At 38.1% G+C, this 12,187-nt stretch overlaps 1 protein-coding gene across 1 annotated transcript in view; it reads left to right on the top strand.

The window, feature by feature from the left end:
* Positions 1–12,187, top strand: part of clstn2b (calsyntenin 2b) — a 203,678-nt gene that overhangs the window by 169,006 nt on the left and 22,485 nt on the right. The window contains exon 9 of the mRNA XM_047821019.1: positions 9,246–9,408. Within this exon, the coding sequence (XP_047676975.1) occupies positions 9,246–9,408 (163 nt within the window). The remainder of the gene's footprint in view (positions 1–9,245; positions 9,409–12,187) is intronic.

Raw genomic sequence — 12,187 nt, 5'->3', positions numbered from 1 at the left:
CAGCAGATGCAGTACCCCAGTTAGTCATCAGCCTAGCTTTACCGATCATCCCCAACATGGTACAGGTGGTCTGACCAGGTGGTGAAGTGGATGACGTCATAGTGGATGTAGCTGATGTAGGCAGCCGCGTACTTGTAACAGGGTTTCAGGAGCCGTGAGCCTTTAAAATGTTGATAGAGCCCTTTGCAGGTTGAAGGGGCGAACTAGGTACTGCTGGTGGCTGCTTTCAATGCAGAAGGCAGTCTTAGGCTTTGCTTCTGGGGAAAAAGCCACTTGCCAATACCCTTTCGTGAGGTTCAACCTTCTAAGTGAAGGTACATAAGGAATATACATTTCCATACAATATTTACAATAACATAACTAATGCTTGTATATACAGAGTCTTATTTACATGTTAGAGTAACTGTAGCTGATTTTGGCCGTTGAAGTTCAGCAAGATCAGATTAGATTTAACAATAAAAAATCTGATTATAAGGTTGTAAAGTTTTTGGTGTACAAACATGAAAAACCCCATCATCTTGACTTTTCAGTGTAAGGAATGTACTAATTAGGTAAAATGTACAGCTTGTTACGAACACAATAATCTGCTAATTAGCCATTCTGCAAATTCAGGCTTTTTATTTCCAATATTAAATAAAAACGAATTAGAAAATTATTTGGCAAGAAGGTAATGACAGAGAACGGACGTTGGGAAATGTCTGAAAAAAGTTCAGCGGTAAATTGACCTTAGAAGTTACAAATGACAATAAGAAGCTAATTCTGAAAGTTGATCATTGTGATCATAGACACAGAAGAAAAACAAAGCAAGGCATTCGATCTTAAATCGCTGTGTGTGTTGTGTGTGTGTTTGTGTCTGTGCGTTTTCCTGCTACTTCTAATGCAATCCATTCTTCCTTCCTTACAGTATTAACATTCTCAGCTCTCTATAGGCTGCACAGGATACACACTCTATGTTCAGCTTATAATGAAGGCACATCGGCTGCCTGTCATATTGATCATCATGCATCTCTTTTATCCATACTGCTCTCCTATTCATATTGGCCATGGCAGAAAATCAATCGAAGCATGGGGAGACAGGGACAGATTGAAGATGAGATGAATGTCAAGTGACATTAAATGTTTGAATTATTAAAAAATAAAGCACATCTATGACGGTTCATATCTATGAAATTGTTTGTCAGAAGGCAGGAAGAGGCCAAATCATTTTGAATTTATATCTTTGTTTTTTTTTTGTCTCCCTGTCTATCTATTGATTTATGTCTTTTCCCATTGGAGAACCTTATCGACATTTGTCTGCATTAATCAGCTTACAAATTCATGGTTAGGGTTAATAAAATATAAAATGTGTATCCATATGGGATGAATCCAAGTATTGTGTTTTTATACATGCCTTGAACACACGTGACTTTTAATTCTCTTTTGGAAAAATAGCTTAATTGGGTTCATTTCCCTTCCATCCATCTGAAAGGCTCAGAGAAGATATCAGACTACCTTTTCTGAGATGTCTTACTCCCTGTTGAAGACGTGTCATCTGAAACTCAACCTAAAAAAAAAACTATGCTTAACCTGTCAATCACCATCCACACTTTCAGATTCAGCATCAAACCGAAAATTCTGAACTGGCAAATTTGAGGTGGCGAGCTCATCTGCTCTGATCACAACACCTCAACCACACAAACCCACGTATATCTTCTTGACGACATCAGAAGTAAACGACCTTTCTTTTTCTCTAAAAACTTTTCTCCTTGTTCATAACTTCCTGATGTTCTTTAATGTGACTCCCCTACTGAGATCACAAGATCACTTTTAAGTACCATTCTCTGGATTTCAATAGCCACCTAAAGAGATTAGAGTTTTTTCATCTCAGAAATTTTGCTTTTGGCTTAACAGTGGCTTTCAGCGGTAGAAGATCCCAGACACTGTCAAGTGACTAGGCTTCTGCCAAACTACTGTTGCTTTCATGATGTAGTAAACACCTCTATCAGACCTAAGAACCTCGGTAAATAGCGAGAGCTTTTAACCCTGCTTCTGGATGCCAGAGTGCCTTCGTGCCTACAGACAGGAGTTCGGTGAAAGTATGAGAGAGTGTAAGGGTTTTTTTAAGCGATCAAAAGGGTGGCTGTGAGAGAAAAAGGAAGCGAATGAAAGATAAATTAACTGATGTCTTGTAGGAATGGGGCAGAGATGAGACAGAGATTACAAAGATAAGGTGTAGTCATTTTGTCTTGCCGTACTTTTCCTCCTGTTATCTCTCTCTTTGTGTGTATATATGTGTGAGTGTGTGTGCTGGACTGAGAGGTTTACAATCAGTTCCGCTAGACTTAATGACCTATTCCATCTGTGGTACAGCCAACACAAACATACACACACACACACACACACACACACACACACACACACACACACACACACACACACACACATATTTGTATGTAACGCAGCAAGCAATCCAAGTCTGCCAGCATAAAATACAGGATGACAGCAGCACAAATACAACTCAAAAACATAAGTAGAATTTCACCCCCAACACCAACACAAATATACACAATGTGTGCTCATGCTGTGTAAAGTGTCACATGCCCTGACAGCAGTAACTACCAGATAGGTTATTTTGTACAATTATATGTGCAGTTGTTAACTTTGTCTATGTAGTTAAACCATCCAATCTAGTGTCTAGTGACAAACTCCTTCCGTATGTGGTAGTGACCGTCCTGATTCGGCTCTCAAGCTCACATCAATGCTGTTTGTTTCACGCTGAGAGAGCAGGTTTGCTCAACTCCACCAGTGTGTAAAGCCTGACTGAGTTGCTTTTACACAAGCGTACATTTCATATGGCAAATCGATGATTCCAATGACAAATCATCATTTTCCCTAGTGATCAATCACCGTTCACCACTGTTCCTAACATCTAATCACTAACCACTGTTCCCAATGATCAACTTCTGATCACCATTATTATTTCTAACACAAATCACTGATCGCTTTTATTTCCAACACTTACTCCCTGATCATCAGTATTCCCATCGACCGATTACCGTTCACCATTGTTTGTCCCACACATGCAATTCTTTGTTCATTGCATTACGAACACCTGTAGGAAATATTTACAACTAACAAGAACAAGTTGTTCAATCTGTAATCATTTCCTTCCTTATTTTCTGACTATGCACTACTAATAAGCTCCTTCTATTTAACTACCCTTCACTGCAGAACCAACAGTCCAGGGTGTGGAGTCAGACCCTATCTAACAGCTCCTACCTGGGCAGAATTGAAACGAAATCCAGGGGCAGAGACAATGTTGTGTGTTTCAGGCTGATTAAATGTGTTATTTCATGTTGTAGAGCATCTTGCAGGTTAGGGGATTAAACATTACAGTAGTTGGATCATGTCCAGCTCTTCACACTACAGTAGATGTTTGGCTCTGCAGTAAGTATCTTCCCTTTTTGGCAGTTGTAATAGAAATTATACCATTTTGTAAAAATTGTTGGTTGGTTCTTATATTATAGATGTGGAAATAGTTTGTGGTGTTAAGATCAAACATGTTTTTCTGAATGAATTTAGTTAACTTGTTTTATATTCTAATTTTAACTCTATTCATACTCTATATTTGGTTTGTGTATTCTCTTCTTTATCCAACACATTTTTAGATACAAATAATGTAGATATGCAGATTGGACTACGGCCTCTGATGACGTCTAGCGGCTTTTTGTGTATACATCATCCTAAAAAAAAGGTGTCACCAATGACTGTTGCTCCATCACCTGTGACCACATATTAAACTGGCTAGTGGACTCTTTTCAGCAAGGCAGTTGCAAGTATATCAGCTTCAGTAGTGATATAAACACAGTTTATAATTCCAGGCCATTTTATTAGACCCAATATTTTTGGGTCATGTGATACATTTGTACCATCAATACACGCATTGGCATGTTAGTGATTTGCAGAAAATGTTTTACCACCCACACATTTAACACTTAACTTTTGATGGATCTGGAAAATGATAAGATAGATAATAAGAATGATAATGATAAGATAACAGATGGGCTGCAAAGTGCACTTGAAAAATTGCCAGTAGACACACAGATATATATCCTACCCTTTTCTCATATATATATATATATATATATATATATATATATATATATATATATATATATATATATATATATATATATAATAGACATGATTGCAGTGCAATTACTCTGTTAAACATGAGTGGATATGCCTTCCTTTCCTCCTTATTCAGTGGAAGGATTTACATAATTATATTATAAATTAAAGCTCCACTACCTGCAATCTCATTTCCATTTTTAAAATATCTGATGTTGTTGCCGGCTGGTTGTTTCTAAACAGGCAATGACTTAAAGATGCCTTGCTCACAAAATACTTGTAGAAACGGTAACATTCATCTGTATATGTAGGATGTCTGTTCCACAGGGTATCCAATCTGGCAACCCATGCAGCTGGTTCCATGCAAATGGGTCAGTTTGGTAGCACAGTTCCAGTCTAGCAGCCTGTTGTTCTTCAACACTTTTTTTCCCTCTATTTTTCTCCCTGAGAGTCACCTTGTCCCCACAACTCATCAATCTCTCTAGGAAGTGCTCCACAAACTCCACCCACTACACTCAAGTCTCTTTTTCTTTTTTCTATCACCTCTCTCCCTTTCCCTCAGTTTATCTTGCTTGAGTGAACCGAAAGCATTTAAGCCTTACATCTCTCTTTCTCTCTGTCCTTTTCTCATAGCCTAGCATCTGCATCTTTTTCACCCATTCACCCATTTTCTCCATCTTTCTCTGCTGTCTCTTCAACCCTCTTTCTCTTTCTGGTTGGTTTGAAATTTGTGGTAGAGAAATTACATTTCTTCTTGTTTTGGGGGGGGGAAGCAGAGGAAAGACGAAAGGGAGGGATGCGAAAAAAGAAGAAGAGCTCTCGGTGGAAATGTCGCTTTGATGTTGTTCCCTCTTGTGCACTCTATAGAGAGAATCAAGTACTGCTCTCTCTCTCTCTCTCTCTCTCTCTCTCTCTCTCTCTCTCTCTCTCTCTCTCTCTCTCCCTCTCTCTCTCTCTCTCTCTCACTGCTTATTTTCCTTGTCCCTTCATTAATCCCCTGAGGGTTTTGTTTGCCCAGTCTTCATTTTCCATTTAAAGAATCATTCCTCTCTCTGCTAACACTGGTGTTTGAAAACGAGCTGACGAACAAAGCCGCATGCCATCTTAATTTTTCCTGGAAAGCGAGACGCTCTATTATGTCTTGAGGACTCAGCAGTAATGAGACTGCCTTTAGATTGTAAAGCAAAAAGCAAATCAGTCGGCAGTTTGATGTTGATACACGTGTCACGGCGGACAGATTTCACTATTTGTCAGCATCAGATTTTGCACTTTCACTAAAGTCAGCAAGTATGAATTATTTTTCTGGTTAGTTGGTTTTAGGAACCTTACATGTAGCTGGGTTTTAGGTGAAGATATATGTTTTTACATATGTATAGATTCCTTGCTTAGGGAATTTAAGGAACGTTTATTCGTAAGCATTAGTGATTTGTACCGGTGATAATGGTGTCTCACTTTCTCACACAATAAGCAAATGTTAAATAAATGCATATGATAAATTAGAGTCGTTCACAAATCCGTCTTTTAGACTTAGACAGAGATTTTGCCTTTCTTGAGCATGCACAATGATACACAAGGACAGGCAGACAAGGTGAAGTCACTGTGTGGTTTGTGTGCTTGTATACATCCCCAACCCAGTGTTTGTAGATAATCGCTCAAAGCTCTTTTGAAGCCTGGAATTTTGAAGTTGGAGATTTAAATGTGATTATTTCTTTCTGAGATCCACCAGTGTTGTGGCATGACCTCAGAATGTTGTTTTTTTTTTCAGAGATTAAAACACAAGTCAAATTACTGTTAAAAGCAATTTAAAATTGACATTGTAGAGGACTGGGCTTAACCGGATGCGATTACGTTTAACCTTTAGTGGCCTTTGTGTATACGCATGCACCTGTCTTATGTAGGAGTACTGGCAGAATAACTAAAGAGTCAGCTTGCAAATATTTGCAGTGACTGATTAAGGAGGTCAGGTGAAGCCATAGACATGTATTGATTCCTTCATGTTTAACTCTTACCTGAAAAAGAGAATTAGTAGATTACTTTTGTCTGCATTTATTAGCCTAATGTTTGAGGTTATATCATGCTGGCATTGAAGATCCATCGCACAATCTGTTCAGTTGCTTTGTTACTCGTGGGATTTTTCATGCTAAACCTCTGAAGGCATAGAAATGAAAAAAGAAGCTTTTTTTGTGCTTTTGTTTCCCAGCCAACAAATATTCTACATCTCAGTACACCCAACATCAGGGGTTCTCGTCCTTTTCTGGCTAGTGACCTCATTTTAACAGTCCAACATTTATGCCCCACTTCAATTTTTTTTTAAAAAACAGTTTTTGAGAGAAAATTGTTCATTAGAATAAAATACTGCATAGTCCACATCTAACTTTCTCCTCTTTAGTCAAAATATGTTGCATTTCTACTGCATGCACATGAAAAACTCTTCTAAATAAATGTACTCATGGAAATGCATGACATCTAATTTTATAATATTTAACATTTTTAACATTTTTATGAATCGCTGTGTTGAGCCCACATCCACTGGCCCGTCATTCGTTCAGCAGATCTGTGAGAACGCTAGGTGTCTGACACTCATTTCTAGCACTCCATAATACTCTAATTTAGAGTAGACCTCAAGTGGACTAAGGTTTAAGAGACCCTTCAGGATATTAACTTAAAACCTTTTACTTTTGTACATCCTTAACCTCTGAGCTATCACTGCCTCAGTGATAAGTTACTTAACATACTTAAGCTTGTAATCAGATAGTCCTGGCGTATTGTGACAAACCAGACATGACCCTACAGAGCTGTAACCTTTCTCAAGCTGATTACCACATTTATTCAGTAGCAGTATTTGCTAGAGACAACAATGGCATTTCACTAGAGCGTTATGTGCAATATGTTCCTTTGAAATAAAAAAATTACGCTCCTTCTGCTCTGCCCTATTTAATCGCCGTGCTCCATCGATTGCCTTCTACCATTCTACTTATTCTGATTATATACAGTACAAGTTGCAAAGTGATTGCACCAAAATTGTCAAAGATGATCAACTGCCACCTCATCACCACAGTGCTTCTTCTTACTTCCAGTTGAATTTACACAGATTCAGTTTGGTGTTACTTTAACGACAATGTTTCATGGTTAGGTAGCTATGCTGGGACTAAGCAGAGAGCAGAACTATGAAACAACCACACAGTGAGTAGCCATATATTAACACTTTATTCAGTACTATCAACTACCAAAATATATTGGTTAATTACTCAGTAAATTATTGGACAGTTTTATTAAAACTTTAGACCATAACAATCTGCCAACAATAGCATGTTATATTTTTATGTTAAAGCTGCTAAAAAAAAGTTGTTCCCTCACCAGCCTTGGTGATGTTGCCAAGAAACCACAAATTCCCCCATCCTATAGACTTTCCCATATCAGAAAAGGTACAAATTTACCTTCACATTTATATAATATACCTTACATTTATGTCATTTGGTAGACATCTTTATCCAGAGCGGCTTACAGACATGCTTTGAAGTCCCTAACAATGAATATATCCTGATACTGATTCACTAGGTCATGGACTAAAAAAACCATCAGTCTAAAGCATCAGTGTATTACATCTACTGCATGCAGCTACAGGTAGCCAATGGAGAGAGTGTAGTAATGGGGTGATGTGTAAGAACATGCAAACTACTTGACACTGGAGACTCCTTACAAATACCAATTTTCAAATCCCCCAATAATAACCATTACACACTTGAGTCGGTTTATGCGGAGCATCTACTATGCAAGTCTCTGCAAATGAGACGATGTTAGAGCGAGCGCATCAATACGAACCTGTGAATTATTACAGACAGCATTACTGTATCTAAATGATAAGATATACAACCACACTATGGCATAACAATAGAATAAAACACATGTTAATGGTTTGTTTACTATGCTTTATTCTTCATTTATAGTGATCTGTATTACTACATAACTGGAGATCTAAAATATGCATTAAATAAACATCCATCCATCCATCATCCATCTATTTTCTGTACCACTTATTCTCAGGGTCTGTCCCAGAGCACAAGGCAAGCCACAATGACACAGACACACTAACACACCCATTCACACACTGCAGACAATTTAGAGCTGCCAGTCAGGCTAGAATGCATGTATTTGGACTGGAGAGGAAGTTGGGGTACTTGGAGGAAACCCCCAACCCTGGAGGTGCAAGGAAAAAAAACATTTATATTTAAAAAAATACTTCAGTCCTATCATCTGTACCATCCCTGTAGCTGTTTGCTTTTGAGGTCTATATGTATTGATTTTGCCATAGCGAAGGTCGGGCATGTCTTTATTTATTGACTTTTACTGGCTTTTGTAATGGTAAAATATTTTCATTGTTGTATGTGTGATTGTTTCTTTTCAAAACCCGAAGCAGGTCATTTTTGTGAGGGAACAGATATTATCGGTAGTTGCTCGGAGAGGAGGAGGAGGGGTAGTCTGTTTGTGGTGCTGTATAAGTCTGGGCTACATCAGAGTACACTTATATCTCAGGAATGACATCAGGCACCTAAAACCAAGGTTAAGCCTTTAGTTCCATGTTGTAAGTTTTCAGGTTTTTTTCTTTTTTCTTTTTGCTGTTGTTGTTTGTTTTTGTTTTTTCTAGAACCCATATTCTGTTCATGGTTATCAGACACTGTCTCCGACCACCTGTTCTCCCACACCGCACCTGACTGTACATGTGTGACTATGGTGTGTGTGTGTGTGTGTGTGTGTGTGTGTGTGTGTGTGTGTGTGTGTGTGTGTGTGTGTGTGTGTGTGTGTGTGTGTGTGTGTGTGTGTGAGAGAGAGTATGAGAGATGCCTCTCTTTCTCTGTGCATCCTGATTGAAATTAAGCACATTGTGTGAAACCCCTTTGTTTTCAGCCGGTGACTATTAACGTACGACCCCCAATTGTCTACCTCTTCACAAGCAGCTTTATTTGTGCAGGAAATCTCAAGATCTTGGAGTCTTTCTGCTGCTTCTGATGTCCAAATAAAACTGTTCTATTTATTCATTTTTAAAGCAGTAATTTTTAAATATTATTAATATTAATAATGAACAATGTGTAACATCGTTCCAGACTATAATATAAGATCCTCTTTCTTTCTGTCAGATCTGTGATAAGGAGTGGCATTACTATGTCATTAATGTCGAGTTTCCCGTGGTGACGCTGTATGTGGATGGCGTGACCTATGACCCCTATCTGGTGACGGACGACTGGCCGATCCACTCGTCTCAGATTGATGTACAGCTCACCGTCGGAGCCTGCTGGCAAGGTCAGTGGGTGGAGTCATGGCTGAAATATAAATGTGGAATAATAGTGAGGCATGGATTAAATTGTTCATAGTAGGATTTTATAACTGTTGACCTGTTTTTCGCCTGTCAGGGTGGTGTCTGTCTGATTCGTTCGGCACATTGAAATTATTAGAAGGTGTCTTTCTGGAATTTTCAGAACTTGTTCTATCAAGGTTAAATGCTCTGCATTCGATGTGTGTAAGGTTTATTCTGACAGATATTGCGTTGCTGTGTAGTATATTATCTAATGGATCCAATTTTTAATATTCATGCATGAACGGATTGAGGCAATATTTGACATTACGGACAATGTAGCTTGAATTCTTCGAGTGTTAGGGGTGATTCTGGATACATGTATGTCCTTCCCATTTTCCCCTCCCTCCATTGGAATATCTTCGATTATTCGTTCATTCATTCTCTACCGCTTATCCGAACTACCTCGGGTCACGAGGAGCCTGTGCCTATCTGAGGCGTCATGGGGCATCGAGGCAGGATACACCCTGGACGGAGTGCCAACCCATCACAGGGCACACACACACTCTCATTCACTCACGCAATCACACACTAAGGACAATTTTCCAGAGATGCCAATCAACCTACCATGCATGTCTTTGGACCGGGAAGGAAACCGGAGTACCCGGAGGAAACCCCCAAGGCACGGGGAGAACATGCAAACTCCACACAGGCGGGAATCGGACCTCCAACCCTGGAGGTGTGAGGCAAACGTGCTAACCACTAAGCCACCGTGCCCCCCTCAATTATTGGTATTTAAATCAATTTTAAAAAATAATATACATTATTGGAATGTGCTTTTCATCATTCTTAATTGTTCAAGCTCTATCATTATTAAAAGATAATATTCCTGAAACATTAAATGGTCATTTGTAGTCGTAGATACTGACTGAAAGTTTCAGGTCTTTCCGGAAATGCAACAAACCTAACAACATGAGTTAATTTAATAAAAATACGGACAGTTAGGGAGAGTTTACACATAAAGCTACTCGCAGGAACAAAACAACCAGAAACCATTCGTTTTCAAATGAGAGCTGGTGAATTCCTTCCAAAAGGAATGATTTAGAATATAGAATATGGAATGATTCAGTGTAGCAACTACTAATGCGAGTGAAGACAAAAGAGCGCACGAGATCCTAATCCATGACTAATCCACATTGACCAATGAACCCAAGGTGCTTGAGGAACTGTAGAAGTTCAGGAGTTAAATAAAGATATGTTCAAATTCCGTGAGGTGAATAATGAATTCTGACTTTTTTTAATCCAGAGTTTCCAGGAGTGTAAGGATAGGGTTAAAGCCATTATCCCATTCTGGTATCAAATCTGAATACAGATAAAGGTTATTAGGCATAAAGTTATTAACCATGAAATCTAACTAGCCATTTAAGATAACTGCTCACATAAAGTTTTTCTGTGGAAGTCAAATACATACAAATTATTAAAGCAATTTTACAATCTACAGACTCCAAATTAAGGCCTTTACTAATATTTCAGCTTTATTCTCATACAGTACTGTTAAAAGGCGATTCAACAAGACCAATGTAGGGATCTGCTCGCATAATACCTAATTACTTCAAGACAGCCTTGATGATCTTGTAGCTGTCTCAGGACTAATGTACTAATGGTTCATTCTTTTCCTGATGATCCTTGACCTCAACGTTTCCCTTGTGTGGTGCCATGATGGATTGTTTGTTCCAACACAAGAGCTGAAAAATAAATGAAGGAGCACACATGGATACAGAGAAAATACACTGTAGGAAAATGAGTAGGAAGCCGAAGAGAAGGGAGCACGGGAATTACAGAAAAGCCGAACACACTTAATGAGAAATTTCTGCAATGTAAACAAGCAAGAAATTAAAATAATGACATATACAGGATCACGATCTGAAGCAAAGGGGAAATGAATTAGATATTCTGATGTCAGGCATGCAGGTAAAAAGTGTCATGACAAAAAATCGTAGGTGCTCGTTACCTGCAATACGCAAAATTCTGTTCGATATCAGTTTATCCCTAAAGCACAATCAGTTTTAAAACACATTACAGAACACATCAAAGTTTTCTTAACACAGTAATAATGAAATAGAGTAAAATAAAGCTAGCAATTGCTTAATACTACTAGCTACTTCCAGAGGCATGCTAACAGCAGCTTTATAAATAATGTGTTATAAATTTGCAATAAGATGTCACACTAACACAAGAATTAGTGGCCTTATAAACTTTAAATCCAAGTTCACACATTCTTCTGGAACTCTTAATTCTACTAATCATCTTAAATAGTAGCATAATTACATAATAATTTATACCTATTTATTATTCTCAATAAATGGCTTAATTATTATGGAATTGACTGCTGAGTTTTCTATATTTCAAATTTTTTTATTAATTTATTTGTTTGTTTGTTTGTTTGTTTGTTTGTTTGTTTGTTTGTTTGTTTTCTGCATTAATTACACTGTAAGGACTGCTTAAGAATCTTGAAACTTGAGTATGTTTAAATGAGTCTCTCAAAGGTCCCGGGGTGGTCTACTATTTCCGGGAGATTTTTGAAATGTGAATTCAGAGAAACTTTTTCAGCTATTATTTTGGACAGCATTTTGCGTGATAAAGGAAGAGGTTTATTTTGTCACATTTTGCTTTGCTGAATTCAGCATGCAAACACGGAGGACGAGCGTAACGTCTGTGATGCGTCCATATTTATGGAGAGTATATTTTAGAGAGGTTTAAATGAAGTGTGAACAACAATAAATGAAG

This window comes from Tachysurus fulvidraco, chromosome 11, assembly GCF_022655615.1.
Source record: "Tachysurus fulvidraco isolate hzauxx_2018 chromosome 11, HZAU_PFXX_2.0, whole genome shotgun sequence".
Classification (NCBI taxonomy): domain Eukaryota; kingdom Metazoa; phylum Chordata; class Actinopteri; order Siluriformes; family Bagridae; genus Tachysurus; species Tachysurus fulvidraco.
Note: the sequence above shows the minus strand (reverse complement) of the source record. Positions and strands in the feature narration are given on the sequence as shown.